The sequence below is a fragment of the Perkinsus marinus genome (assembly GCF_000006405.1).
Source record: "Perkinsus marinus ATCC 50983 genomic scaffold scf_1104296951506, whole genome shotgun sequence".
In the NCBI taxonomy this organism is placed as follows: domain Eukaryota; phylum Perkinsozoa; order Perkinsida; family Perkinsidae; genus Perkinsus; species Perkinsus marinus.
The window spans coordinates 76,167-93,451 of NW_003209261.1; the positions used below are offsets into that span (position 1 = coordinate 76,167).

The 17,285-nt window shown below is 46.9% G+C and overlaps 6 protein-coding genes across 6 annotated transcripts in view; 3 read left to right on the forward strand and 3 right to left on the reverse strand.

Annotated features, from left to right (window-relative positions):
* Positions 1–4,723, forward strand: part of Pmar_PMAR025968 (hypothetical protein) — a gene marked incomplete at both ends in the record, with an annotated part of 11,539 nt that extends 6,816 nt beyond the window's left edge. The window contains 13 exons of the mRNA XM_002777551.1: positions 205–288; positions 331–673; positions 1,062–1,170; positions 1,308–1,339; positions 1,661–1,792; positions 2,181–2,289; positions 3,616–3,738; positions 3,937–4,026; positions 4,074–4,117; positions 4,164–4,248; positions 4,292–4,392; positions 4,441–4,554; positions 4,702–4,723. Coding sequence (XP_002777597.1) covers positions 205–288; positions 331–673; positions 1,062–1,170; positions 1,308–1,339; positions 1,661–1,792; positions 2,181–2,289; positions 3,616–3,738; positions 3,937–4,026; positions 4,074–4,117; positions 4,164–4,248; positions 4,292–4,392; positions 4,441–4,554; positions 4,702–4,723 — 1,388 coding nt within the window. The remainder of the gene's footprint in view (positions 1–204; positions 289–330; positions 674–1,061; positions 1,171–1,307; positions 1,340–1,660; positions 1,793–2,180; positions 2,290–3,615; positions 3,739–3,936; positions 4,027–4,073; positions 4,118–4,163; positions 4,249–4,291; positions 4,393–4,440; positions 4,555–4,701) is intronic.
* Positions 4,724–5,406: 683 nt separating this feature from the next.
* Pmar_PMAR025969 (hypothetical protein) lies at positions 5,407–5,911 on the forward strand (the record flags this gene model as incomplete). Its single annotated transcript, XM_002777552.1, has 2 exons — positions 5,407–5,531; positions 5,848–5,911. The coding sequence occupies 2 exons, from the start codon at positions 5,407–5,409 to the stop codon at positions 5,909–5,911; spliced, it is 189 nt and encodes a 62-aa protein (XP_002777598.1).
* A 749-nt stretch (positions 5,912–6,660) lies between these two features.
* Positions 6,661–10,127, forward strand: Pmar_PMAR025970 (elongation factor 1-alpha, putative; the record flags this gene model as incomplete). Its single annotated transcript, XM_002777553.1, has 15 exons — positions 6,661–6,756; positions 6,823–7,074; positions 7,127–7,207; positions 7,251–7,337; positions 7,384–7,510; positions 7,619–7,702; positions 7,978–8,069; positions 8,119–8,191; positions 8,637–8,773; positions 8,836–8,936; positions 9,192–9,274; positions 9,324–9,463; positions 9,513–9,619; positions 9,876–9,946; positions 9,995–10,127. The coding sequence occupies 15 exons, from the start codon at positions 6,661–6,663 to the stop codon at positions 10,084–10,086; spliced, it is 1,623 nt and encodes a 540-aa protein (XP_002777599.1). The 3' UTR covers positions 10,087–10,127.
* A 450-nt stretch (positions 10,128–10,577) lies between these two features.
* Pmar_PMAR025971 (GTP-binding protein YPT52, putative) lies at positions 10,578–11,625 on the reverse strand (the record flags this gene model as incomplete). The annotated part of the gene is made up of 5 exons (XM_002777554.1): positions 10,578–10,908; positions 10,961–11,060; positions 11,107–11,237; positions 11,281–11,380; positions 11,432–11,625. The coding sequence occupies 5 exons, from the start codon at positions 11,623–11,625 to the stop codon at positions 10,639–10,641; spliced, it is 795 nt and encodes a 264-aa protein (XP_002777600.1). The 3' UTR covers positions 10,578–10,638.
* A 412-nt stretch (positions 11,626–12,037) lies between these two features.
* Pmar_PMAR025972 (NADPH--cytochrome P450, putative) lies at positions 12,038–15,886 on the reverse strand (the record flags this gene model as incomplete). Its single annotated transcript, XM_002777555.1, has 12 exons — positions 12,038–12,127; positions 12,169–12,276; positions 13,578–13,689; positions 13,739–13,783; positions 14,196–14,324; positions 14,498–14,627; positions 14,854–14,970; positions 15,040–15,131; positions 15,186–15,316; positions 15,366–15,452; positions 15,514–15,602; positions 15,877–15,886. The coding sequence occupies 12 exons, from the start codon at positions 15,884–15,886 to the stop codon at positions 12,038–12,040; spliced, it is 1,140 nt and encodes a 379-aa protein (XP_002777601.1).
* Positions 15,887–16,781: 895 nt separating this feature from the next.
* On the reverse strand, positions 16,782–17,279 carry Pmar_PMAR025973 (hypothetical protein; the record flags this gene model as incomplete). The annotated part of the gene is made up of 4 exons (XM_002777556.1): positions 16,782–16,816; positions 16,868–16,921; positions 16,994–17,071; positions 17,135–17,279. The coding sequence occupies 4 exons, from the start codon at positions 17,277–17,279 to the stop codon at positions 16,782–16,784; spliced, it is 312 nt and encodes a 103-aa protein (XP_002777602.1).
* Between the last annotated feature and the right edge of the window lie 6 nt (positions 17,280–17,285).

Consider the following 17,285-nt stretch of genomic DNA (forward strand, 5'->3'; position numbering starts at 1 on the left):
TCTCCATCAAGTGTGTCACTATAATTTCAAGTGAAGGCCTGGACTCCATCGTAGTGGGATTGTCCAACGGCCGAGCGCGAGTATATAATATGGTCTCTGAGAGGACCAAGGTCGATTATATTCAACTCGAGGTATTCCGCGAGGAGGCGATAACGGCAGTAGCAGCTTTTCGTGGGAGGCGAATTCTGGTGGGGAGTGCCTCAGGCGTGCTCGCATGGACGACGGTCCCGATCGAGAAGTCTCAATCGGCAAGGCTAGCTCGATTGGCCAGCGTACCTCTGCGTAACGGTAAGAGCTCAGCATGGGTGATGGGGATATCGGTGTGCCCAGGGACGGAGGCTTTCTGTGCTACTCTCTCTGGTGGGCACCTGTGGGCGGGTTACATTAGGAAGCAGCCAGCTGTGAGATGTGTGATGCAATCGACGTGGATGGTCAAGGGCCTATCTAGTGCTGTGTGTTTGTCCCATAGTCGAGTTGTAGCTGCTGGTGAGAAGTCAATCTCTCTGTTGAAGATAGGCGCTACGCCGGCACCGCTCTGGACGCATGATGTGGGGTTTGCACCCCTGCGGCTCGGCCTAGTTGGACTTGACTTGATTGGAGTCGTTGGACAGGGGTCTGCGATGAAGATATGGAGGGTGGAGGGGAGCGCTCCTGCAGTGCTGGTGGAGAACATGTGAGTGACCTGGCTCGCGTGGCTCAATCTACAGCTGTTGTGAAGCAATGGCGATCGGGCTGTAAATATTCATAGTGCGTGTGCCTGTTACGGGTTAAATTTATAGCGTGCCTCGATGAAGCTGAGAATTGTCGAACATTCTGAGTCTTAGGCTAGATTAATGCTACATAGCAGAAGTGATGGACTTGCTATGGGACTCTGTGATTCACAACTTCAGAGGGTTTCTAATGATAACGAATCGCTATGGTGGCGGTTGTTCATTCGCGTCGCTAACTGGTATTTGGGAATTCGATCGAAAGCTCATCACATGTGTCATGGGTTGAATGTCTTACATGATAAACGAACCTCTGAGGTCGAGACGGGAGTTTCCTCTCTACCGTTTTATCAGGTGTATTCCTGTGCCGTGGACGGCAGCGGCGGAGACAGGTGCAATACTCTGCAATGGCGAGGGGCAGCAATCGAGTTGCTGGTACACTCATGACGCTATGGTGGCAGAAGTGAGTGCATCTTTGCAGCACTGACGATGATCATGATGATAATTCAGTTGAATCTTTCTCGGTCTACCTTGTGTTGGGGGCAGTGGGTTTGAGAATGGTGAGGGACCCATCTAGCTTTGCGAAATACCGTTCCTCAGAGTTTGATAACAATTAAGAAAATGTTCTCAATGTAATGACATTTACATGGGAAACTGATTGAAGAATATGCTCCTAGCCATACGTGGAAAATTCAAAATGAGTTCGCCCCGGGAACATTATAGGTTCCTGGATGATTTCCAGGATGGTTTCCTGGACGTTCAGACGTTTCGCCTTGGCTCGAAAAGATAGGTATCAACAAACCCTGTGCCCGAAGCAACAACAACCACAACGTGAAAAACTCCTGAGACCCAGGGAACCAAATATGACGGATAACGTCGTAGCGTGTGAAGTAGCATGCATACACAGACTCGAAGCTACACGGAAGATTACATGTGATAGAGCTCTCCGTTAGCAACACCTGCACCGTCTGCATGATGCGGCTCGGCCGAGTTGGACTTGACTTGATTGGAGTCGTTGGACAGGGGTCTGCGATGAAGATATGGAGGGTGGAGGGGAGCGCTCCTGCAGTGCTGGTGGAGAACATGTGAGTGACCTGGCTCGCGTGGCTCAATCTACAGCTGTTGTGAAGCAATGGCGATCGGGCTGTAAATATTCATAGTGCGTGTGCCTGTTACGGGTTAAATTTATAGCGTGCCTCGATGAAGCTGAGAATTGTCGAACATTCTGAGTCTTAGGCTAGATTAATGCTACATAGCAGAAGTGATGGACTTGCTATGGGACTCTGTGATTCACAACTTCAGAGGGTTTCTAATGATAACGAATCGCTATGGTGGCGGTTGTTCATTCGCGTCGCTAACTGGTATTTGGGAATTCGATCGAAAGCTCATCACATGTGTCATGGGTTGAATGTCTTACATGATAAACGAACCTCTGAGGTCGAGACGGGAGTTTCCTCTCTACCGTTTTATCAGGTGTATTCCTGTGCCGTGGACGGCAGCGGCGGAGACAGGTGCAATACTCTGCAATGGCGAGGGGCAGCAATCGAGTTGCTGGTACACTCATGACGCTATGGTGGCAGAAGTGAGTGCATCTTTGCAGCACTGACGATGATCATGATGATAATTCAGTTGAATCTTTCTCGGTCTACCTTGTGTTGGGGGCAGTGGGTTTGAGAATGGTGAGGGACCCATCTAGCTTTGCGAAATACCGTTCCTCAGAGTTTGATAACAATTAAGAAAATGTTCTCAATGTAATGACATTTACATGGGAAACTGATTGAAGAATATGCTCCTAGCCATACGTGGAAAATTCAAAATGAGTTCGCCCCGGGAACATTATAGGTTCCTGGATGATTTCCAGGATGGTTTCCTGGACGTTCAGACGTTTCGCCTTGGCTCGAAAAGATAGGTATCAACAAACCCTGTGCCCGAAGCAACAACAACCACAACGTGAAAAACTCCTGAGACCCAGGGAACCAAATATGACGGATAACGTCGTAGCGTGTGAAGTAGCATGCATACACAGACTCGAAGCTACACGGAAGATTACATGTGATAGAGCTCTCCGTTAGCAACACCTGCACCGTCTGCATGATGCGGCCGGCACGTGATGGACGTCACCATTGGCGGCGTCTCAAACTGTATATGCGTGCATGTCTCCTCTGGATCCTAGTTACACAACTGGGCTGTCCGAGGATGTTTCAGATGAGGAGGAGGTCGACAGAGTCTACAACTTGTGGCTCGTGAGCCTGCAAGATTGACTTGACAAGAGTGTTCTAGAATTGTACGGTTTTGGTGTAGCCACCTACGATTGAAGCTTTTCGATACCTCCCTGCTGACTGCCATTCATGCTACATCGATATGTTCATACTGTATGAACTATACAGATGAAATGATAACATCCTAGTAGGACTTGGGAAATGCACGCTGTGGTAGTGGGTTACTACCAGTGTATCTGATGTGTGGACGAATGTTGGGCTCTCAGTCTGGGAGTTATCAGTGATAACCTATCACAGGAACTACAGTTGAGTCTGACGGCGCTGCGTCCTTATTCACAGTAACACTCAATGACCGTGCCTGTAAGCTGACAAAATGTCATCCGTCTTCATAGAAGCAGTTCGCGAGATGTTCTGAGCATCGAATTGTCGTCACAGCTGCTAGTAGCTGTCGAACTTTCTTCAGGGAATCAGTTGACTCATCGTGTAGTTGTTAGTGGACGATTCCATTATCATCAAGGGTTGTAATTGCTGCCGCATAGTCTCGGGAAAAATCACACAATACTTGTGAGGATACGTCGAGTCGCTGTGTGACAAGAGCTAGATGTTGAATAACCTCCCTCGCCGTTTTGAGTACCCAGTCAGTTCAAGAGCCGACTATAGTTGATGATGAAGTTTTCTTGTGATGATAGTTGTTATCGAAAGTGTCCTCCTCTACAACAGCGGTAGACTTGAAGACTTTCCTCTCGGCGCCCATCAAGCCCGAGGCACCAGTTGATTCTGGTGTTGCCAACGCTACTACTTCCCTCCAGGAGGTGGCGTTTGCGAGGAAGCCTAGATGCCTCGTGTGAGTATCGTATTATCGCCTCTCAGCTATCATGATTCAGTATTGTTGTTGGCAGATATCTCATCCGTCGTCTTGGCTGAGGTTTATGCCAGTACGCAGCCTTAAGACTCTCAGCAATCGCCGAGGTTAGTGCTATGGTTTGGACTCCTATTCCATAATGTGGTAGATGTTGGCTGCGGACTTCAATTGTGATCATGTTCTAGTAACATGGCAGCAAGGCGATAAGGATGCCTTGGACAATTACAACGATGCTAAAGTAACTCTACGTGTTGTTAGTCGTTGTAGTGATCTCGAGGTGTTTAGGTATCTGATCCTACTCGTCTTTATTCTGCTTCTGATGATAAACTGTAACGTCGTGTACTGTCCATGTATTATCATTCTTGTCGTCCACAGATACCGGGCCTGTCATGCTCACGGTTGTTGGTCTATGATGAAGACTCTCACCCAGCGGGAATTTCTGAGCGGTAGTTTTTTCAAGGTATTGGAATATTCTTTTTTTTGTTTTACTCTGTTGACCTCAGAAAATGGGTAGCTTCAACCACAACTATAAGGGAGGTAGCCTCAATGGTTCTGCTGTAGTGATCCTTGAGAAAACTAAGAATGGTGAAGCAGTAGATGTTGTGTAAGGCTTCAACATCAATGTTGGCTGCAGTATTATGACTGTTTATAGGTATTCGGTTGTTAATAGCGAATCACTAGATGCCAGTGGTGTGGTGAAGGCTCTCGGTGGGAGTGAGGATCAAGCTTCCCTGGCGGCTAAGAAGGCCGATGAAGCTGTTGACAAGTGAGGCTCTCCTCGCGCATTCGCGTTAATTACGTGTTCATCATTGATTATGCTAGTTTTGTTGTGTCCTTACTTTGCTCATCGTTGTGATCGTACTCTAGTTGTTCTTAATGGCTACTGTTGCTTGTAGATCGTTCCTTTCCTTAGGTATACATCAGAACGTGGTTAGGAATGGAATGGTCCTGTTGACGGAGAGTATTAGATCGTGTTTCGAACGAATGAAGCGACTCAGTGAATTCCTATGGAAGCTGAATCGATGATGATGTCTCGTTGCACGAGTATTTTCTACTCTTCCGTTTTCGGTCATCTATCCAATCAACTTATTTATTATTGATCTTATTTAACTTTTCACGCTGTTGAGGATTGAGTTCCGCTCGAGTTTGGATGGGGTATTGGGTGCCGATTTGAACGCTTCGTTGAACGTTGGTAATCGCGTTAGTGGGATGGCGAATAATTTTCAAGTCGTATGTTGGTGGTCATAAAGGTATCCATGTGTGTTCCAAAGTGGTTTTCCTATCCAAAGCAAGGTATTAGTATTTATAATCAAACTCTACTTGATTCGTCAAATTTGTACGCGGTGTATTTTATATTCTTGAAATAAAATCATATGTGATAGTGCCGAGATTCGAACTCGGGATCTTGCGAAGTCGAAGTGTGAACAATACCATTACACTATAAAAGTAGTGATTGTGTAGATTTTTCTTTCCCTTACGATGTCTCGTCACGATATTCGTGTAGACGATGTAGTTATCCCGTCTCTTCTCATAAGCCAGGCGCGTGAATATTCGTGGAACCGTCTATATTCTGTAGTTTTTTTCTCATCAATCTCCCGCATATTGGTCCTCTCCCGCAATGGCTCATCGAAGGGTTAAGAATATAGACTATGATGAGGAGGAGCACGGCTATTATGATGAATATTATGACTACGAGGATTATGGCGGTGACGGTGACTACTGGGACGCCGATGGTGGGAACTGGTAATGATATTTTCACATTGTTAACGAGGTGTCCGAGAGAAGATCCTCAAACACTGCTTGCCTTTACCGTGAATAATCGTCGGTCTACAGTACGTGGCAATTTGATATGCAAATGTGGAGAATGCTGGTTTTCAATTCCGGAATTGAGGATTGATTGATCGCTATCATAGTCTTTTTCATCACAACTTCATAGCAATGTTGACATTCATTTCGGAGAATAGCGCTCATTATCTACCCTTGCATATCGGATCTAAACGTATTGTACTTCGATACGTTCCCTAGGGCGGCAGCGCTAGACCCCGGTTACTATCATCAGGTCCTACCAAGGTCAACCTAAATCGAAGCCTAAGAGCAAGGCAAAAGATGTCAAGGGTGAGTAGTGAGGGTTACTCTCTATCACCCCATTATTGCAATATATGTTCGCTTCCCGCAGTTGAGCTCAGGAGCTTACTCGCAGTATGAGTTCACATACAAATTGGGTTAGAAATGTACAGAAATCAGCAAGAATTTCTCGAGGTTCCTCTGGAATATTCATGTTGTCACCAATACGCACTGTTGAGCATGTGCTATCTCCTCCCTAGTGCCTTCCCATAATCGGACCTTTTCAATATGTGATCACTAGTTATAGTAGTTATGTAAATTACTGAACTAGTGCAGTAGAGGTCGTACAGGTAAAGCTGGCAGGCATTCCACCAAAACAGTCGATGCAACGAAGAATCACCATGCTCCACTGAATGAGACGCCAACGGCAACGGCAGCAGCAGCATCAATAGGTATTATCGGTTCGGGTGGATGGGTCTATGGAGGATGTATCGTCGTGATGGTCGGAAGGTATTCAATTTTCCGAGGCATGGATGTATTCATCCCCACTGTTGCGATTTTGCGTGACCGTTCTTACGGGTTTCCACAGGGAAATTAAAGTGTAAGAGGATTGTTAACATTTTGAAATCGAATAGAAAATTGCGAGTGTTATGAGCGTTTTTCGATGCTACTGGTTGTGGTGACACGGGAGAGTGCTAAATCCGGCTCCGTTTCTAATAATCATTCGTGGGAGTGTTGATGAAAATCTTCATATTATTGAACGTTGGGGAATTATCACTATTTGGGGTTGTACACTAGTTCGCATGATATGATAGGTCCTGCAGAGCGTATGAAGAGTCATGATGAAGTCGTTGAGGAGGTCCAAGGACGAGTGAAGGATGTAGGGCTTCTGCCCAAGGGAAGGGTGAGGGTCCCTCACAGAGGGAACCCAGGTTCGATCCCATGCGAGGGCGTTATTATTTCATGGCAGGTGCAGCAGTTAGTGCGGCAGTCATCTCGGTCGTTATCTCGGGCGGAAGAGCTAGTGAAGCAAGACGTGGAGGAGATGAAATCGAATAAAGAGGAGATGATGACACAGGTATCTGAGGTTCTCGTGCGGAAGATACAAAATAGGTCGGATACTGTCCATCAGGCTCTGCATATTCCTAAGATGTGTCTGGTCGTTGTTGGTCACGTGGATTCCGGCAAGAGCACTTTGATGGGACATCTTCTAGTAGAACTAGTGAGTATATATACCGTTGCCGGGGATCGAACCCGGGATCTCCCATTATCAGGGTAACATATCATCACGAGAGATGCATCGGTTCACTAGAGATGCCGCAGCATGCGGTAAGCAGAGCTTCGAGTATGCCTGGGTAAGTTGGACCTCTTCCCACAAACGTCACGCGTTCCCTCTAGGTGTTAGATGAAGGCTCGGATGAGAGGGCGAGAGGCGTTACCATAGACGTTTGTGTTAAACACTTCACCACACCTAAGGGGACTAGGGTGATGATAGCCGTTGAGGTTATCACCTCCTCATGTTATAGTGTAGGTAACTCTTCTGGATGCTCCCGGTCATAAGGATTTCGTCCCCAACATGCTCCTGGGAGCAGTCCAAGCGGACTTCGCTATAGTGCTGGCTGATGTGAAGGACTTTGATAAAGGATTCACTCGAGGGGGTAGTACAGTTTCGTTTATGCTTGTGATATTCTCATTACCTGGCTGTTGGGATTTTGTCACGCGCCACGAAATTGCATGTGCGGCTGACTATCGTGAAGAACATTCAGGTCAAACCAAGGAGCATATAAGGTTGTTGAGAGCCCTCGGTATCAACAGGATTATAGTGGCCATCAATAAGATGGATCTAGTCGGTAGTGCCGGGTGATTGTAGTACTGGTTAAATGCCTAGTCTCGTGTAACAGTATACTGTTTACCATTATACTTATTGAGATCTGTGATCGGACTTTGAAGTGGAGGGAGATTGAGGAGTTTGATGTCGGATTGAGCACAGTTTATATTATGTTAGTCTTTCCAATACTGGTTGTCTCTGTGGGAAAATTGGTTCGGTGGTATAATTCGCAGTTAGATCGTATTGCTCCCAGGTTCGATTCCTTGTCGAAGTATAGTATATCGTCTCCTCGATCAGATTACTCCCAAGGTCCTTATAACAGAGTCCGTGATGAGCTCGAGAATTTCATAGGAGGGGAGTGCAGTTTTAAAAGCCACAATGTTTCCTATGTAGTGCATAGAAGGACTAGCGAGCTCTGGGTAGGTGCGTCTGTTCTAGATACCAACGGCGGGCTTTGTCGGAGAGAATCTGGTGACTCGAGAGAATCCCAAGCTAATGTCATGGTGGCAAGGTAAGCTGATGCGGATGGGAACACAAGTGGTCTTTAGTGAGTGTTAGCCGTGGAATGTACGAGGTATCGCGATGTCCTATCCTCGGGCAGTCAGGGTTGCCTTTTATGTGAATTGTGACCTTGAGAACAATGTTAGATTGCCATAGGTTCGTGTGTGATTTTACGCTCTCTTTGATATGCGTCCGCTGCTCTGATGGTGATGATGATGATCATTCCCTGCTCACCTACAGCAGTTTGATCGACATTGCTATCGTGATGGTCGCCTGTTCCCACGCTTTTCACTGAAAAGTTTTCACCGGCCGCTATAGTGTTCACTGTAGCACATAATCAATTGGAATGCCGCTGGATATTATGTCGGTATTTTGTCGTTGACATCTGTAGTGTCATGAATGCAAACGGTTTCATTATCCAGTGATTCACATGATAGTAGTATTCCTTCCGGTAGGTGACACGTTGGTGACAGCTATCGACAAACTTGCAGAGTCGGCTTCTACTGATAGTGCTGTTGCCACGAAGGCATCGCTCTCTGCTCCCTTGAGGATAGCAGTGGCTGATGTATACAAGTCCAGCAGTGGGGCTCAGGTGAGGATATCTGAGGTTCAACTTGGCATTATCCTTTGGCAAGCACGCATGTTTTCTGTCAGATATCAGGTCGAGTTGAGCAAGGAACATTCAAGAGCGGGCAGAAGATCGTTGTGCTTCCTGGTCGGGGAGATGACTCGAGTGTGTGTACAATCAGAAATGTGTAAGCTGTTGTTGAACTGGTTTGGAGGCACTTGCGGTGGTCATCATATTAAAACACCCTCAGTGTCTATTACCCCTTTCTATAGTGGAAGGTTATCGCTCCTTACTTACTGTGAAAGTTGCGGTGGCCATAGTAGAGTCTATCTTCAAATATGGCATCGTATTATGCTTAGTCGCTCTGTTCATCTCCATCATTTCTATACTTTTGTCAACGCACGAATGCCGATTAACCGAGTACAGGATGAGCAAATTATAGATACCGTAATGGTGAAGACGTACAGATGAGTGTTAATGCTGAGGGGTACCCTGGAGACTATATCGATCTAGCAACACTGCAAGGTGAGGAGGATACCCGAGATATTCTTTAGCACTATCTTCATGCTCATAGGTGTGGACCCGTACATGGTCATCAGAGGTTCGGTGCTCTGTGCTGCTGCTGCCAATAGCACAGCCTGCCAAGTCTCCACAGTCATACGAGCTAAGATTGTTGTTTTCGATACCTCGGTACCGATCGTGAAGGGTCAGCAGGTGAACTAAGGGGAGTATTAATCGACTTGTTGGGAATGGTATCTTTCAGGTCATGTTGTATGCTCATGCGTGTGTGGAATCTGCAACGGTAACTAGATTCGTTAGGCTCGAAGGGAAGAAGGCTCCACCCCCAGGAGTTCGTGCTAAACCCATCAAGTAAGCTTCGACTCAGCTCGACAACTGTTGGCAACAACGATAGGACGTGAAGTTCATGCTGACTTTTTTTATCATCCTCTCATTACATATTTGTCTCGCGTGTTTATATCATTTCTTGATATATCCTGATATTCTATCGTGTTCTCCCTGACCATTTGAACTCAAGGAATCCACCTCATTATTGGACGCTGTTCTGAGCTGAATTCGTATAATTTCGAGTTCCGAATTTGAATGACTGTAACGATTAGATTGTCAGGTGTTTGACCAAAGGGGATTGTTGCACAGTGGAATTGACGTTGCAGCATCCGATCTGTACGGACCCTATAGGTAACACAACATCTTGGCGCTGTACTTTCAGTTGTCATTTGAGCTCAGGCCACAAGGGGTCGCTTGCCAAGGCAACGAGTTTGTCGAGAGTCGTCTTACGTGACCGGGGGGAGACTGTTGCAGCAGGATTGATAGTTTGAATTATACACACTTTACTATACATTTCCTGTCACATTGCTCGCTATTCTCGAATATTCTCCTGGTTATCGCTTATAACAGACTTGCATCGCGCTGAGTTGGACACTCCAGTAACTGTCACCTTTCGTGGTATGCGATGTGACAACATTCATATTTCCTCGCCAATACCGAATTCCTCGTGCTAGGGCAGTTCGTGTATCATTTCACCAAGGATGATTGCATATTGGGTTGAGAGGACTGTCTCTCACTAATCACTATAAGCAAGCTTGAGTTCGAGGTACTGGACAGACTACGGAACTAAGCCAAGTCAGAGTCTCTGGTATCTTGCGATGTTGCCAAATGCTTTAGTGGGAATCCATTGCCCGTTCCAATGAGCCTTCCGCGAGTGTACCTTAGTCTCATGAAAGAAGCATGTCCATGAAACATGAGCACAGATTGAAAATCAGAAGCACCTCTGGTCACTGAGTATTCACGACACAAAACGTGCGAACTTGAAAAAAGGAAGATACAGTTATGATTTGCAAGTTTCGCATCCAGCACCGCTGAATGTACTATTAATGCCAATGTTTCGATAAAGATCGTAACGCCTTGCTGAACGATGGGCTCTTCCTTTTACGATGCCTTGATGCTCTATGCGACTTCGACGAACTCCTACGTTGCTTCCTAGACTTCATCCCATCCGGGCACTTGCGGTAAGCTGTCTCTGCTACGGCGAGAAAGACGTCCCAAACTCCGTCACCGGTCTGCGCTGAAGTGGGATAGAATCCTAGGATTGGGTTCATCGAGGTTAGGGAAATCCCCGAGGTAGCAAAGGATGTGAAGAGCTGAGGAGAAGCACACATGTCGAGGGCCGAACGGGAGGTGCCCCTGACTCACAGCTGGCCCGTCATCGGGAGTGTGGTCACATAGATCAGATTTATTACCGGCAAAAGCTACCGGTATGTTGGGCTCATTGGTGTGGATGAGATCGAGCATTCTGAAGGATCGGCGAATGCACAACAGAACAGTCTTCAAGAGCCTACTTGTGTACTGATGTATAGTTGCTTTCCATCTCGCAACAGTTCTGATCATAAACGATAACAGCTCCGCTAGCTTCATGCAGGACATGTGGTATCATGCTCAACAGGTTGTCCTCGAAATTAATCACGCAAACCTATCATACTATCAGTCGCTTTATCCTACGGTCAACTCGTGACCTTGAGCATTATATGAACTCCTGGAGGTACCGGCACCATCTTTCGCATGAACGTCACACCAACTGCATGCTGCTCTGTGTCATCATCATCACAGATGCAACTGAGGGGAAATTGATGGAGTCGCAATTTCCAAACTGAGCCAGCAAGATACCGATCCTTCACAAATCGATGGACCAGGCAGTTCTTCCCAGCAGATGGTGTGCCGATGACCACGATCTTGTATTCCGACAAATTGGTCTGTCCGGATGGCTCAGAATCGGAGGACGATTCAGTAGAGGAGGAAAGGTCCACCGCCGCACTTGGGGTAGATTCGTGCGGGCTTCCTCGTGGGGACGTGGAACTCATTGTTAACACTGCAAGAATGCCTCACACCGATAGAATCGCCTCAGAGACGACCTCAACAGCATCATCTTAGTTCCGGTACCATATAAGTGTAATCAGTATTAGAATTTATGTTAGCTCTCCTCAGCTGGGCTCAGGAGTTTCCTAGATAATTTCAAGAGGTCACACATGAAACCCGCTAGGAGTGTTCAGAAATCAACAGAAATTCCCGAAATTTCCTCAGAATTTTCCTATTGTCACCAACACAATGTGTTGAACACATGTAGTTGACCATGTGCATATTTTTCCACACTGCGTGTAATAACCGATCGAGATCGACGGAGATTGCCGGGAGCCTCCCCCCCACAACACAACAGAATCGATGGCAAAAACGTAGTCCCCTCCACACACAACACATTCAATTTTGCACATCATCTTAGCCGAAGAACTCAACGATAATTCGATGTTCTTTCTGCAGCTTCTCAATAGAGACATTACCAACTACTTCGCGGATCGTAGCCAGAACCTGAGGGAAGTTTACGCACACATATCTAGTCGAGATCCGACCTCCTTGCACATGGTAGTCTGCCCACATATCATCACCACACCCGGACGCTCGGTAGAGTTCACCGCATCCACTAAGGCCGTGCGGACGGCTTCGGAAGATCGCAGGACCTTAACAACGATGTAGAGATAATCTAGTGGACGGTTTGTTGGTTCACATCCTGCACATGCCGCTTTGGAAGGTACGGCTCCCGTGATAGGGCCAAGTGTAAATGGATGCTCTCATGTTCAACGAGCTCAGCTTCATATAAGATATCTCCCCGAGTGCGACAACCGAACACTAGGTGACATTCCGATGCGGTGGTAAGCTCAGAAAGCATCGCCCTGAAATATACTCGTGATGAAGATGGAAGACCGTTGTCCAAAATATGCTAGATGGTGTGGATCGGAGTGGTTGTTGTTGTTGTTGTTGTTGTTGCTGCTCACCTAAAGGGGGCGATGCCAGCACCAGTGCAGACCATAACGATAGGGCCCGGGGGTAGGGGCTTTGGTAACTTGAATGCGGAGGGTCGAATCGTCAACCAGCTGAGATAAAAGAGGTTACTTATATAACGTGTGCACAAGTGGCAGCAACAGATACGTTGAGGACAAGTCGACTCACATGTCGTCGCCGACTTTGATATTCCTACATAAATAGGAGCTAGCGACGCCTGTATATGCTTCTCCACGAGTACGAGGTTTTTTTATATGGCCCAGTTCTCGATCGAGTAATGTGACCCTACACGAATGCATAAACTTTGAGGGTAGTGTGGAAGGTATAGCATTCGATAGTAGGGAGCAGCATATGCCAGCTAGACCTGATGGGCGGATATTCTCGACATTGGCGCGCCTGAGTAGATTCCGGTTTGGAGGTTGTGTGGACTCACCGGAGGTCTCCGGGTTGGCTCCGGTAAAACTTCTCAATCTCTGTTTGGTACAAATCTTAGCGAAATTCACAAAACCGATGGCTGATGGATCGACGACGAAAAGGTTGAAGAATTCCACAAGGGAAAGATGAACCTAGTCATACCAGTGTGAGAGTATACATTCTCTTTCCTCAGCCGAGCTCAGGGGTTTCCCCACAAGTTATTGGAGTTTACATATAAATTCGGTAGAAGTTTACAAAAACCATAAGAATTCCCTGTAGTTCCCTCGAAACCGTCAGACTGTCACCAACACACGTAGTTGACCATGTGCATATTCCCCCACGCCGAAGATGAGATATCAGTAATCGAAAGGACTGACCCCAACGCCGTCATACAGATCCAAGCTGAGGGGGGTATATCACATGGAAATGCCACGAGGCCAATATGTCGTCGATGGCCATTGGGTTTCCTTCACAACTATTATAGACACACAAACAGCAGCAAAGACCGTATCCTTGGAAATTGAGTCCAAGAGGTTCGGGAAGGTAGGACCCCACCAGGACTTACATTGGGAGAATGCATCTGCTTTTGGAGCCCGACCACTTCTTTCAATGCAGGATCATACCCGACTAAGGCCGAGATCATCTGACGGCTAGGAGGGGATCGTAGGTCCAAGTAACTGAGAATCAGTAGCCATTGTCGGGCAACTCACTCACAGGTATGCTTACTAAAGCAGGACATGACCGATTGTTGATGGGACAGGGAAAGGGCATCTGAAAGATGACCACTAACGGTAGAGTATAACCGCCGACCCACGCACGACCCTCATCTCGAATTGTTGTGTTATCAGCCGAAACCAGGGAGAGTGACGAGAGCGAGAAAGTAAACAAACTAAAGGGCGGCGGCGAGTCGGACAATGGGAGTGATCCTGCCCGTCTAGGCATTGACTTCACGACACATAATCTAGTATCGGGAGGATGCCATGCTACAGCACTCAGAAAATTACATGAGAATGCATTATTTGACGAGGCCTTGAATGATATACTATGCAACGACATGGTTAAGAGATATATTCTCTGAATCAATTCTCTGATGACCGCTGTTCACAATTGTGGCCGCTCAGAAGTCACATTCACCCGTGAGTGGTAGGCAGGTTTAGTACCAAGAGGTAGTAGCACGTCTTACTTCCCATCAATAGGCTTGAAATCGACCCAATGATGGAGCTTGCCAGCTAGCCCGAAGGCTTCCACAAAGTATTCAATATCCTCTCGAGAGTTCGTCGGGAGGACTTCGATGGTGTCAGCAGTAGAGTATCTAATCGAACATGGGCACCGGCAACGGGACAGGCCGATGGGAGTGTGATGACATGAATGAGACCTTATTATCATCACCTCCTTCACACTCCTCGGTTGGTGAAAGGGTAAACAATATGCGGGGACCAATTGAGTGTAGCAACAACTGTATGTTCAATAACCCCGAGAGCTCACTTCATTCCCTTTGGAATCTCAACATCGACATGGACCGCTCTAGAGCCCATCTTGGTCAACGATACAACCTTGGATCTGCTGCACTTGAATATTGCCTTTGATAGAGTATCGTCACCATCAATGAGCTCAGCTGAAAGAACGAAAAATCACATCCCCATTAGAACCACATACATCATGGTAATCGTATGAAGACGACCACTCATGCTGATTCTGCTCAATGCGACCTTCCTAAATTCAATCCCGATATCCTCCACCAGTCAATTGGTCTAGCTACAGAGTTGAAGCCTTTTCGGTTGGCATCAGATTTGTATAGTGAATTGCTCTGCTCCTCGTCATTATCAATGACCCTGACCCACTTCGATGATCAAGCTTAGGATATCCCTCATATATACACCCGATATCCTCCTCCTCCTTCCCTTCACCATCAGCACCCACTTGAAAAGCATCACATGGGACGGCGGTGCGGAGGTCCTCTGATGACAACAGAGCCGGGTTACCATTATTTGAGTAAGATGATAGAAAGCATCGGAAGTTAGTCTTACTGGCGACCTTTTTCAGCTTCTCGAAGACCCCACTGGTGTCGATCCACTTCCGGAAGTCCTCCTCTATGTCTTGGCAGTCATCACCAATGCCTCTAAAGTGAGAAATGTTCCCACCCGGAATTGAACCCACGACCATGTGCTCGTACCTCTCCAGCATTTTAGTTGCACCCACTCGTTGCATGGCCGCATCGCTCCGCCGAGCCATCCCATTAAACTGTATATAGTTCAGATCTCCAAGTCCAAAGATACAATAATGGAGGCCCGAAAAAGCATCTTTCTGAGGACACCTTCGCATCGGACTTGATACTCCGAGTACTAAATCTCACCGGAGTAGTCTTATGGTTAATATACTTATCAAATTTCACCGCGTTATCAGTCGGGTCTCCCTCCCCAGTAGTAGCTAGTATCAGAACCTGCCCAGTTTTCATGTAAAATTTCCGAGCTCATCAACCCCAGAGACCTCGCAGTGCTCACCACTATCCTGTGGCCTCGGAATACTTCTGGGTCGAAATCGGCCAAATCACAAACCTTATTGGGTATTTGCTCTGCCGTCGCCTCCTCCCCTACAACAGACCACGTGAAAACATAACAACATCATCGTCATCGACAACGGCCAATAGTCCTTCCTCCACATTCTACGTCAACAACAACTTTCAGAATCGGCTCTGGTCCGCAGTGTGCCATCTGTGAACGCACATCGGAGTTTTGATTCACGGTTCATTTCGAGAGATAAGCAGCAATTCTCATGAGAAGAATGCCATGCATGACGATGATGAGGATATTCCTAACCCCACATGCTGCTGTTGGTGCTACTACTACTACTACTACTACTACTACCAAACTGCATGGCAAAAGCCTCCGCTGTCCCCGTCTGCGAGCCGAAGTATATGTAGGTAGTAGCTGAAAGGTAACTACTATTCCCGAAACGACACCACCAACTATACAACAACTCGTGCATTCGCGTCGCAATGCTGAACTTTGCATATTCCCTCTAGATATCTCGTCGCTATTGAGCCAACAAACAACACATTCGCTTATACGAGGATTGGTCCCAAGTAATCGTCATAAGCAACAACACGCTAGGTGAATAATTCGTCCTTTAGATATGGCCCTTATGAGGTATCCTCACTGTCTGTAGCACATGTAGCTGCTCCTACTCCCTTACTATCCACTGTACTATCCTCACTGTCTTTACAAGGCGAGTCCCGAGTTGACGAATTTCGGTGGATCTTAGGCATGCCAGGGTTACAAAAACAAATGCATCAATAGCGATAAAAGCTCCACCCTGAGCCGAACGATAGATACCCCCATCACCAACACTCGAGAGTGGTAAAAACGTTACCAAGATAGGCAAACTAGTTCATACATACTCAGTGATGGAGGATGCTACTGATGGGTGAAGTTTCGATTCAAGTTTGGAATGAAATTCTAATCTCTATTGGGTTCGCATCTCGAGCTGTTGATAACGAATACGCTGTCCGAACGTCAAAGGTATCCTCCAATGAATGACGCTCACAGACTCCTTCACAAGTGCCAGAAGTGTCATCAACCTTAAAAGTGTTTGGTCGAATAGCCTCGTCCTCTTTGAAGGGTAAAGACTACTACCGTACCCCAATGCTGAGGAAACCCCTTCTATTAAACTGAACCACAACACCCAAAAAGGGACCAAAACCCGCCCATGGCGATGAGAAAAAGGTAACAGTCAACTTGAAAATAAACCCCATGAATCATCACTTGACATTTTACACTCCCGCTTCCTTCGACAAGTCGTTGTGGCCTAAACACCAAACATCATCATCACACTCCTCACTGAATGCTTTCCTCCCACCTTTTTGTGAAGGCATCACTGATCTTGTGGATGCCTCTTGACCATTCTCAATGCCTGCGATAATAACTCGTACCCCGACCCATGCTCATCTCCCCTTCTCTGAGTTGCTGTTGCTGCTGCACTCACCTGTGACATGGTTGGGATCCTTCTTCCCTTTTGACCCCACTCCAGGTGCTAAGCAAAAAGCAGAGGAGTCCTGCTTACCTAAAGAGAACGCCTGGTAAGCATCGACTACGACGATGATCAATATGGGACTGCCCAACTTACTTTTCGATGACAATGTCGAGCGACCGGATACTGGGGAGCTTTCATATATCACCGGCAAGGCTCCAACGTTTGCAGGAGATAGGTCCTTCAGCAAAGGGGTCTGAGAAAGAACCATGCCAGGGGTGGAACCAGGGACCTTCCGCATGAGACT